This window comes from Nothoprocta perdicaria, unplaced genomic scaffold, assembly GCF_003342845.1.
Source record: "Nothoprocta perdicaria isolate Ctin4 unplaced genomic scaffold, notPer1 scaffold_138, whole genome shotgun sequence".
Taxonomy (NCBI): domain Eukaryota; kingdom Metazoa; phylum Chordata; class Aves; order Tinamiformes; family Tinamidae; genus Nothoprocta; species Nothoprocta perdicaria.
The window spans coordinates 658,726-670,779 of record NW_020454516.1 but is presented as its reverse complement, the minus strand read 5'-3'; the positions used below and the strand labels follow the sequence as shown (position 1 = coordinate 670,779).

The window sequence follows — 12,054 nt, the reverse complement described above, 5'->3', positions numbered from 1 at the left end:
TGTGTGAAGATGTTCTCATTTCTCAGGTGAGTTTTGGTTGGGGTAGTTGTTCCTCTGGAATTATATATGATGGTTGTGTAGGTGTGTGGCTATAGACTTGCTCTTTTCCTTGGGGAGCCCTGGCTACCYGGTCTGCTGGCTGAGATGCATGCAGGTGTGCAGCCATGTGGCAGAAGTTGTATGTGGGGTGATGCAAGTGGGTCACAACTTGAAAACTGGGGTTTTATTCTATTTAGCATGTAATTCACTAGATAAGAACCATGTCCRTTGTGAAAGCTGGGAGTTATATTCACCAGGTTGCATTTGGCTATCACAAGGTAATATGAATGCGGGTTTTGCAAATATTTCTTTTCATTTTTTTGTGTGTGTTTCTGAGTGCATATGTATGTTACAAAGCCCCTGGCTCGTAACATCAGCATAGTCTGCCAGTGTTTTGCCTGCCTTTATCAACATGTAGTGTAAAAGGACCATGGTGGCTCATGTTTGAGGGATATTATTCTGATATTTCCTTAGCTGGTGCAAGAAGAGCTTTTGTGGTTGCATCCTGCCTTTCTTTAGCAATTACGAATGAGGTGGCTTTAGAAAAAGAGCTAATTTTGAGGAGCTGTTTAAACCACCTGTGTAAAGGGCAGGAAATGCCCAGGGCTTCTTGTTATGGTCTTAAGTGACCAGTGCCAGAGCTGGTGAGCCTCTGAAAAGGAGAGGTCTGCACCATGAAGAGGGTGCTGGTTGCTGTCCAGGAACAGCAACCAAAACTGTTTACCTGCTTCTTCCAAGTAGGTCCCTTTCTTGCAGGGCTAAGATATGAGTGTGTTTGGGTTTTTTTCTCTTATCTCAATGCAATTTCATTGAGTTTCAGTGCGGCTGCTCTTCCTTTATATAAAGGTGTAAGATGCAGGTTGTGGTTTTCTGCCTTCCCAGGTGAAGGAGCCCMCTCTTGCTATGGGTTTCTGTGTTCTCCCACCTCTGTGCTTGTGGGAATTCACATATAAGACCCAAACATGCAGACAGGAGTGCCCTGATCTTCCCTGTTAGGCCAAAGGGATTCTGGTTGGAGGCAAAGCCTGAAGTTATTTTGCCTCGAGCAGAGAGCAACCAAGCTCCTGTCTGGCCCTCCAGACAGACTGTAGTGAAGGGTGGGGATTTCCTCCTTCCCCTAACAAATAGATGTTGTTTGGGGAAGTGAGAGGCGGAAAGAGAAAACACATTTGCCCAATGCTAAATAAAAGGCTATTTATGCCTAATACATTGGCAGAGTTATTCCAGAGCAGTTCATCCGTGTGAAAATAAGATCCTTGTGTTGCTGCCAAGGTCAGGGACACCTATGGTGATCTGCGGAGTAAGTTCAGGTCACCAAGTTAAATCTGCCTAAGGGCAGACTCGCTTAGCTCACAAGCCACAATTTTCCAGGATTTCTGAAAGCAAACAGCATCCACGGATGCTGGCATCCCTATGAGGGYGTGCTAGACTCCCACCTTTAAGCCAAGGCCTCCAGCTTTTCCCTTCTCCAATGCCTACTGTTTTTGGCCTGCTGAAAGCTGAGATTTTCCKTAACTTCCTCAGTTACTCATTTATCTCCTTTAAAGTGCACCAATTTGCTAAAAGCAGGCGGTTGTTTCCTACTATCCATTCCTACCATGCACTCTATTGCTATTAGAGATACCAGCAAATGGTGTGAATTGGAGAGACGCTTGGAGAAATCTTTTTGGCTTGTTTTTTTGATGGGTATTTGGGCTTTGCTTATGTTTTTTTAAAGAAGTTGGATGGCTTTTTAAGCCTTATCTTTGCTTTGTGCTTTCCGCCTGCCTCTGGTTATATTCCCTTGCAAAGGATGGAGTAAGAGAGAGATGTTACCTTCCCTCCCCTGCTATGTGTCTTGCACAAGGGTTCCTCGCTCTGCTGCTGCATCTAGAGATGCAAATGCTAAAATTCAGGGGTACAGCAGCAGCTTTCCCTCTCTGCTGCCTGTTGAAGGTGTAATCCTGGGCAACTGATGCCTAGGAAGTTCTGCATGCGAAGGTAGAAGAGGTAACGTGCACCTGTGGGAAAGGTTTAAGGGACTGGACCAGGTGATCTCCAGAGGTGCCCTTGTTGGCTGGTGCTGTGCAGATCTCGTCTTGCCTTCGCACTGTTTGTGCGATTTGGTGCCTCTGTGATGAATTGGTTCTGGACAATTCATGTTTTGCTTTCTTACTGTTGCTTTATGTTTAATTTGGGGCTGAGGGGGACCTGGCTGCAGGGATCCCCCTGCTCCAATTCTCCGTGCACCGCCTCCCAGGAGGAGCGGGAAGCGTCCGTGCCGCAGTGCCCTTCACCATCGCTCCGAAGCCCAACCTTAGGTTTGTTTTTCTCATTGTAGCCTTTTTTTTAATCACCACCTAATCAGAACAGATTTGCCTTTTGTGTCGGAGAGGGACAGTGAAGTGGAAGGAAGCTTGGTGAGAGCCTGCCCCTGTCAAATCTGCTTATCTCCTTTGGCTTCCGTACCTCCTTGGCGAGAGCGGCCGCCCCCATTGTCCGGGGAGCCTTCAGCGCGAGCGGCTTTTCCTCTGCGAACAAGAGCAGTGGATTTAGGGCACTGGGGAACCGGGAGYACTGGGGACAGCTTAAGGGAAACACTGTTAATTCTGACTTCTCTCTTTGCTCTCGCCCCCATGGAAGCTCTGAAGGTGCTTGGTCTGTAGCTTGGGTGTGTTTCCTGRGCTGGTTGGGTGTGTGGTAACGTGAGGGTGTTCGTGGAGGTTTTGGGAGCAGAGCAGGCTCAGCCGGTGCGGGCTCTTCTGTCGTGGTTGTGTTTCTGACCTTTGAGAGAGGCAGAAAAGGGTTTGGGCTTCAACTGCTGCCTGTTGCTACAGAGCCCAGGCTTGGGAGATGCCAGGTGYGGGAGTTGGGTCTTTTTCTGCCATCCTCCCTCCATCGGCCAAGTAATGAARTGACCACGTGGACAACTTCCATCAGACCTCCAAGTCACCCTTGGTAGATAGCTCTTAGATCCACCTGGATCCTGATTTCCATAGCTGTGAAACATGGGGCTCTGCCTTAGGAATGAGCTGCCTGTCCTGAAGAGCTCAGTCTGGATGAGCCCTCCATAAAAAAGTCAACGCTCTCACCCTCTTGTTTTAGGTCTTGCCCAACAATGAAATATTTTATTTTGTCTTAAATCTTATTTTTCATGTTTTGGATGTGCGCCAAGACTTTGGTGTTATTTTCTGTTGCAAAGGCTGAAGTCTACAGCATCCCCTTGTCCAGAGCAAGTGTGCAGGTGGGACCAGGGCAATGCAGCCCTGTGCAGGGAAGGGGGCCTGTTCCAGTGCTTTGCTGTGATGAACTTTTTCCACAGATAMTGCATCCCTTCCTTTATACAGAATATGCTTCTGATTCTTGCTTTGAGCCTCTTGTGGCTGCTTGGGTTCAGTCCAAGAGCCAAGTGTCTTACGAGCTGGGTAAACATGAAGATAGATGCAGCTGCTTGAGGAGCTGTGGAGATGTATAGAGGTGGGCCCTTTGGGGGAGCAGTTGGATGCAATTCCCCCATGGAAGAACAGTCCTGGAGAGCTGTTCCTTGTGTTCCTCCTCTGTCACTGAATCCTCTTGTGGATGTGCCTGCCCATGGGTAACTTCCCTYGGAAAACCCCGCTGGTTGGACCGTGGCTGTGGCAACCCCATGACCAGCTGAGGTTAGAGGGAACAGGTCTCAAAGAAGAGCTGTGTTGGAACCAAGTGGGGAGTGACTGAAAACCAAGAGTGGTAGGGTCGTTATGTCGGCATTTTGGTTAAAGCAGGATGTTTTTCTGTTTAACCAGATAGTTTTCCTTTTCTGTAGGGTATTTGCTGCCAAGTGCTCAAAGTAAACTTCTGTTGCTGGCAGCAGAGTGTTGTTTGCTTCCCATACAATGAATTGCTTTCTTTTTAATATTTCATATGGAGCATAGATACGTGGCTCCAGAAATATCCTACAACTTAGCCGTAGTAGTGGAATTTTCTGAACCCTGCTAAGAAGTTGTGCCACATTCTGCAGAAGAGGCTGCCTTCTGTTTAGCTGCAAAAAAAGAAAAAGGCTGAACAAATGAAAATGAGTAAAATCTGTGAGGTTTTCCCCGCCCTATTCATCAGTGCTGTTTTTGCTCTTTGTGTAGACAGCTCATTTGCTTGTTGTTTGCCTGAAGGGAATTCAAGTCAAGAAGGAGGCTCGAGTTACTAGCAAAAGGTGCTCCTGTCTCTAAAGAACAAAGTACAATGATTCAAGGGAAAAAAAACCTTTGAAAATTTGTCAAATGCCGGAGTGTAATTCATACTTGTCCAGGTTATTCCATGTGTGAATATTTGTAGAGGATATTTTTGCARCTCTTCCCTTTGGTATCTTGTAAATATGGATGCTATCTGTGACTGACAACCTCCTACTGTTTATGTCATGGTCTGAAACGTTGCATGGAAAATGTAATGCATCTCTTTAAGGAATGCGTGCAAACCCAAACACATGGTATTTATTCATTGCTAATGCTCATTTTCAACCTTATTGTTCCTCATTATTACTTAATATATTTAAGAGGACCTTTTCCATAAGGAATAAGAGGAAAAAATCTGCTTCAACGCTTTCAAATTCACAAACACAGCACAAATTTATTGTAAATGATTTTTGGGCCTGCTCTGCAGCCTGTTGAATGCACCATGGTGATTGCTGCTGACCTCGGGAGGGCTCGGCGTGAGATCTTCCATCAGATCTGACTAATTGTGGATCCAGCCTGATGGACACTGTTATTGCCAATGAAGGGACCACGTGGCATCTTTGGGCTTTCTGCCATACCGTCCCTGCGGTCCTCGCTGCCTGCCTGGCCACAATGGGAGCAGTTCTCCGTGGGCATACGTTGCATACGTTAGCACTGCGTATTTGCAATTTAAAATAGTGTTATCCCCAGGAAATGGATTGCACCAACAGGTGCGTGTGATAGGGATAGGTACAAGGTGGGTTTCCAGCTGGATGGGCAGCTCTGGACTGTGCCATGGGGGCCCATTCTGGCTTTCCTGAGCATCCAGCCCCTTGGTTTTCCTCCTTCCCTAGCTTGGTGTGAGGAGGSACAGTGCTCAGAGAGTTGTTTACTTGTCCTCATACACTTGTGCCTGTGAGAATTAGCCACCCTGACTCCCCACAGAGCCAGTGGGATATTATTATTTTTTTTTTTTTTTTTGGTCCCTGAAATCCTTTGCCAAACTGGAGCTGGCTGCATCAGAAGGAAGAACTTCCCGTGCTCCTCACGGAGCGCCCGGATGCACTCGGCAGCTGGCAAACCACGATGGAAATGGGTGTTTGAGTCCCGCTCGCGGTGGCCTGTGTGGCACATTCCCCTCTTCTTGCTCTCGCCTCACAGAAACTCGGGCATCCCTGGACCTGCCTCCTGAGGCTCCATGTCTKGCACCTTTTTGCAAAGTTATGTTTCACATATAGACCTGTTTATGCTCTGGGACAATCAGTATGGTGGTTGTGCCATAAGAGGTATCGTAGGTAAAGGCAGAGCGATTATAACAGTTGCTCTCCTTAATGCTGAGGAAAGTCACTTTGCCACTTAAYGTCTCTACAGTACAGTGTGTTGCTTAAAGTTGTTAATAAATACTTCTTAGTGAAACCATCTTTTCCTTAACCAGAAATGGTTACTCAGAAGGTTGATGGTTTGGATGGGCTGAAAGAGGAAGGCACAGAGCTGTGGATGGATGGCAAGAAGCTAACTGTTTTGCTTGGCCCGTGTAGGATTTCTCTTGCTTACTTTCTAATACTATAGGCATTCAGAATGAGCACACATCCAAACGCTTTAGGGCCTAATGGCCTTTTTTTTTAAGAGGGGAAAAAAAACCCTATTGAAAAGCGTCCCAAGTTGGGAGCACCTGAGTAACGTGATAGGTGTTTGCGGTGCTGCAAACACGTAGCTCCTTTAGGGGAGTCCGAAGCCTTTGTTGGAGCACAGTGGATATTTTGATTACACGAGGTTACTGAATGCAAAAGCATGTGCAAGACACAAGGTAGCTGCCGTGGGTGGTGGGGAGCGAGTGGGGTGTCCATCCGAGCACTCCGAATCCCCGTGGATGGGGATCCATGGGGTTGGAGCGCRGGCCTGCGAGCACCTGCGTGCCCGGCGGCGGCGCCTATTTTGCCAACAAAGGTTTGTCACCGCTCACCCGTGACAAAGGGAGCATTGAGGGCCGGCCCTTCGCTGCCGCCTGCCTTTATTTTTCCTTCTTTTTTGGGAGGGGGAAGGGGAAAGGGAAGGGGTGTCGGGGAGGGGGCCTAGAGGGGGGGATCCCTGCTGGCCTGGCCTGGCTGACCCGCGGAGTGGCCTCAATGCCATAAATGCGGCTTTATTCTGCCTTGAAAGGCGCAGGGCAGTGCGGCCTAAATGCCTGGGCCTGCTTAAATAGGCGGCGGGGCCGTGCGTTTGAAATGGGAACCTGTGGCCGCGGGGAGTCGCCATGGGGCACCTGCACCAGGACGGGCCTGGACAYGTCGGAACCGACCCGGGGCCGGGCCCAAGGCTCCGCTGTGCTGCCCGGCCTCTTCCACGAGACCGTGGGCTGTAACATGGTGTGAAGGCAGCTCTCGGGAGGCGCGTGGCCCTGCTGCCAGGGGGACAGCTTGGGGCACCATGGCGGCATGCAGAGCGGCGCTCGGGGCCCGCATGCTCGCAGCGCCATGATGGGCAACGCGGCGGCCTTAGCGCCCCAAATCCATCCGGATTAACCCTGTTCGGGCTCAGGATCGGGGTTCGGCGCCGTTCCGCGCCGGCGCTCGCCCCACATGCCGCGGGCAGCTCCTCGGCGGATGGCGGGCCCGGCTTCGGCGCCGCCGCGCTGCCCCCGCGTCGCCACGGGCCCTTTGGAGGAGCCTCTGGCCCCGCAGTCACTGGCCTGCTAGTTAATTGCCACACGGACGTGGTGACACATGGGCAGATAATATGACATTTTCGGTTTCTGTCACTAGCAAGCGCCGCGGCGTTGCTTGCACTAGTTGCTACGAAGCTGTCAGAAACCATTAGCGGCTGGCGAAAGTTGCCCGATGGCATTTCCTCATGGCATCAGCAAAACAAGCATAAATCACCCAGTGGAGCCTGCCGCTATACTAATGAGGCTGTAAGCTTGTTTATGGACTAGCATCATTTCTATGATTATTTCCACCTTTTCGGTTCGCCTTCATTTGGCGGCGGGGGAAGTCAACTTCAGGAACGAAGTCGCCGCTGACATTTTACAAACGCGGCTCGTAGCCGCTACCGTGTGGCTGGGCAGTGGGGCCTCCAGTTTGTTTAGTGATCTTTAAACAGAGGGGAGGAAGGAGGCAGAGGAGGCAGGGAGGAATGAGGGGGGATCCTCTGGAGAGCTCGCCGAGGTGACCGGATCGGGTTGCAAAGTAGATGGAAATACTAAAATCCAGCATTGACCATTTAGGCTCCTCTCAGCGGCTCGACCTTTATGGGATCAATTTCCCCATTTGGAAGAAGTGGATGGGGTTAAACAATTTGGGCGAGTCTGCCGGGGAATTTGCTTTTGGGATAGCGGGAGGCTCCGCGGCCGCCCTCTCCCTTTCGCTCGCTCCCGCTCGTGTCGGCCGGGGCCAGGGTTTATTGTTTTAGGCTTTTCTGAACACGCACCAGTATTTACACTGGATTGAAAGCATTTGCTTCCAATGAAAATCTTGTCTTAGATTACAGCCCAGCAGTGTAATTTCCCTCCCAGATGGGAGTAAAGTAGCAGTATTTGCCTAAAAACAGTAGGAAGAACAAACTGTGCATTAAGCCAAGGCTGTTTTTGGCTTGAGCTAATGATGTAACAGAAACCTTTTATTTGGGATAGGTCACTGCCAGGGATTGAAGGAGGTGATCTGGCTCTCGCTTGAAAGGTTTTGCCATTGTATCTACATAAGTCTTCACTTAAAAAATTCTGTTCCTAATGCTTCTGCTTTCATACAGCAGAAATAAACAGGAAAGGTTCTGGGGAGTGTTACACAAGGAATGCAGAAAGCTTTTCCTCCCCTAATGGAGTATATAATTCAGGTGCCCCGAAGGCATGCTTTCAGGAATTCTTTTGCCTGAGGTAATGGGAAGCTAAGGCTGCTTTAAGGCCTTGATTATCTATTGATGCACAAAGCTGGAAAAAAGTCATCTCCCTTGGATTATAGTAGATATTTCCATAAATTATCAATGAATACTCCTCTCGTCGGGCACCAGGCAATGCCTACTAAATTAATCTGGAGGGGGTTTGAAATGAGGAGAAAGTGTGTTTTTTGAAAACAGGGGTAAAACAATTGCAGGGAGGTGGGGAAAGGCAGTGACATTAGGTTGGAAGCTTTTCATTTTTAATCAATGAATGTGTAATAGTTTTTTCTTTCTTCCCCTCGTTTGCCTCTCGCAGACAGAAAGTGGATTAGCCCGTGGAATTTTAAATGCTGTTGAGTTGTTTCCTTTGCTCATGTTTCTTTTATGAATTATTATTTTATATGGTGAATGGCTTCTCCATATAAAAGCCCTTTTTTTACATACTGAGCTTTCAAAGAATTTATCGGCTATCTGATTTCTTCATAAAAATCTTATTTGTTTGTGTAACTCCTCAAGGTTACTATTTCACTAAGGATGCAGGCCAAGTCATCAGGACAATTATAAATTTGTCACAGTCAGTAAGATGCTAAGAATATGAAGCTAATAAGAACTTCTTTTGGTGATAAAAGCTCTTTAACAAATCATAATTTTGATGGTCTGAATCCCTCAATCTTTTTTTAATTTCCTAACAGAGGTGGTTTTGATTGAGCCCAATTCAGCTGACTTTGTGCTCATTCTTGCTCGGGGTGGAGGGACCCCTTGCCTGGTTGCACCGCAGCTTCTGGTGGCTGCAGACACCGTGTCCTCAGCCGCCAGGCCACCCTGTTCTATCCCCATGCAGAGCTTGACAGCAGAATTGCCACGTTGGCTTCTTCAGAAACCACGTTCTGGGTTGAAAACACAAATTGCACACAGTCTAGTTTTGTTGTGCAGGGCCTGCTAGACTGTTAGCCCCACATGAAACTGGCTGCCATGCACTTGTGTAATCTGATAGATGCCTTGCTAACATGAGGAGACTTTGGGAAATTCTTGGATTTTCTCAGAAATTCAGGCTGGATTTGTTGTTTAACTGGCTGCACCCTGTCTGTGATAGGTGCCTGCCCAGCGCAGGGCATTAATTCCTGCAGCCTGTGTCAAATTGGGAGCTGCTTATCCCAGTGTGGAATTCTGTAGGCCGGGGCTGGGGAGGCCAGGTGGAGCCCTGTGTCCTGGGAAAAGTCACTGCAAGTCGGGCAGCGAGGAAATGTGGAATAGAAGCGGAGCCCCTGGTTGCCCCTGAATTGGTGCGGAGAAGGTCGTATTGCAAGAGCTGCATCTACCCCAGCTCTTCCCATGGGATCCTGGTATCCCAAGGCCCGCCTGTGCTGTGGGCATGAGATATCATCCATGCTTTCCTAGCTTGCTGGGGGAAACTTCATGCTGGAAATGGCCCTGGTGAGGCAAACCCACCTCTTGCACCTTGGCAAGCAGGATGCTGGCAAAACCCTTTTCGTTTGCTTGTCTTTCCCTTTTTTTTTCGTGTTTTGTTTTTTTTAAGCCCTTTTTGTTGAGCAGCTGTGCTGAATCCAGTCCCCGAAGCAGCCTCACTGTCCTGCAGCCTAAACCAGAACCGGGCCGACAGAATTCTATAGACCCTTCCTCTCCCCATGCCTCTCTCCCCCCCRCCACCCCTTCAAACCCTGGTGAATTACGGTGTTAAAGAATTTATACCTCATTTAAATATTGATGCAGTTAATACCCAAAGCCAGGCTTCGGATGAAGTGTCTAAAGGTAGCATAAGTCAAAATTTGATTCACTATATTTACAGGTGACGGCTTGGACAACAGTGTAGCTTCCCCCAGCACAGGTGATGATGATGATCCAGATAAGGACAAAAAGCGACATAAAAAGCGTGGCATCTTTCCCAAAGTAGCCACAAATATCATGAGGGCATGGCTGTTCCAGCATCTAACAGTAAGTGAACTCTAGATCACATATGCAAAATAAAACATGGGAAATGTCATAGTTGTCGTAGCCGCAGAAAGCAGAAGTACATGTTGTGTTAGAGGCAGCTCAGGGGTCTTCCCCGACGGCGGTCGCTGTGTCTCTTGCGAGATGCCAGGGGAGGAGTGTGGAGCGTGTGGTTTATGGTTGGGTTTTGTGTGTGTCTGTGGGTGTTGCTTGGAGAGCTTGGGTTCGGGCTGCGCGTGTTGGAAGGAGCTCGCGGTGAGGAGGGACAAGGTGCTGCTGTGCCGGGTGCCACCGGCCGCAGCAGGCAGCGTTGCTCCCAGCAAAGGGCCCCTCTGCTCCTGGAGAACCCCAGGAATGCCCTGGCGAGGCTGGAAACAAGGCAAAATAAGGCCAAGACCGTCCCGAGAGGTTTGGGGAGATGGTTGGGTGCTTCGCTGTGAGGGTCTCAATGTATCAGCTGTAACAGAGAAGTCTATTTGAGGCTTTCTCATTCCCAGAGGGTTATTACTGTATGGAGCATCATAAAGGAGTGTGTGTGGGGGGGAAGCAGCTATACTTGTTGCCACAGCTACCTGTGTTTATCCCAGGGATTAGAAGCCCTGGGCAGGTACGGGGGTTAAGCTGGATGCGGGAGCTCCTTTAGAGCTTACACGGTGCCCCCCGCTGCTAGCACCAGCACTGAGACAAGTGTTTCTGATGCCAAGCTGCCCGTTCCCCAGGCGGTGGGGATGTGGCCCTGCCTTCCTTTGCCGTGGGGATTTAGGCCTCCGCGGGGATGCTCTGCCTGTCTTGCGTGGTGGCTGTAGCTGCATGTGGTGGTGACCGTCCTGCCCAGAGGGCCAGGGTGAAACAAGAGCCCGGCCGCGATGCCCAGAGCGGTGCCGGGCGCCCTGTGAACCAGAGCAGGTGCCCAGCAAACCGTCCCTGCATCCCGTGCCCAGCCAGGTAACCGGATACCTGGTGTGGCTCTCGCCAGCGCCGGGATTGGGCCGGGAGCTCTGCCCGCCTCGCAGTGCTGGGTTGTTGTGAATGGGCTTCCCTCCTGCATGAGCACTCGTGCTGCCCGTGTGGAGAGGGCCTGGGATTGGGAAAGGCTTCCCGGGCTTGTCCTTGGCTCCGTGTGTAGGGTGCACTTGGATCAGCTGCCCAGGGGCTCTCTTGGAGCTGCCTTCCAAGTGGGCTCCCTGCTGGGACAAGGAGCATCCACCAGGGATGGGACACGTGTAGGGACCACGTGCTTGATGCCCGCCTGCCCCGTTGGGTTTTGCTTTGTGTTGTCCCTGTGTCTGCCTGTTCTGGGTAAATCCGAACTCTGCTGGGATAGACCCTGCTCACTCCTAACTGGGCTCTGATTTGGGAGCCATCTCTTTCCAGAGTGCAAAAAAAAAAAAAAAAAAAAAAAAAATTAAACCTCACAATTATAATATTAATACACATCAATGGCACGGAATTAAGCAAAAAAGACAGTAATTGCTGTGTCTGTCATACTAATGATTAATGGTTGGAATGATTTAAAATGTGTAGGACTGCTGCAAATCTTTTGAAAGGGTATAGGCTACTTTGATTCCTCCTGTGCAAATGGTCCCCATTTGGAGGACTATTAAGGCTTCCTCTATAGTGACTTCACTTCTGAAGGGTTCTCCCTTTAGTTCTTTTTTTCCACTTAGGAGGGAACTCGTTTATTTTATTATTTCTTGAAGAAAAAAATAAAATGGGAGGCCAGAGCAGTTGCTGGCCTGTTTGGGCAATAGTTCCAGCTCAGTGTCGGTCTGCAGACCCTGTAATTTTGATGGATGTGACGAGCGAAGCTGATGCTTGCCTAAAATTCAAGACATAAATTCATTCAGATGGCTTTTTTTCTTCATTTTTTTAATGCATTTTCTTTTCCCCTTAGAATAAGAGCAACCACAGAGTTAAATGGTACCTGAATGAGTGAGCAGAGCTACGCTTAGGGGCTATGGAGTTTGGTGTGTTGCCCTTGCTCTTCCCGCTGCAGTTTTAATGAGTGTCCGTGTCGGAAGAGCCGCCT

General features: G+C 49.3%; 1 protein-coding gene across 1 annotated transcript in view; it reads left to right on the top strand.

The window, feature by feature from the left end:
* The window catches only part of MEIS1 (Meis homeobox 1), a 66,485-nt gene that overhangs the window by 29,309 nt on the left and 25,122 nt on the right, over positions 1–12,054 (top strand). Inside the window, exon 8 of the mRNA XM_026034004.1 lies at positions 9,883–10,028. Within this exon, the coding sequence (XP_025889789.1) occupies positions 9,883–10,028 (146 nt within the window). The remainder of the gene's footprint in view (positions 1–9,882; positions 10,029–12,054) is intronic.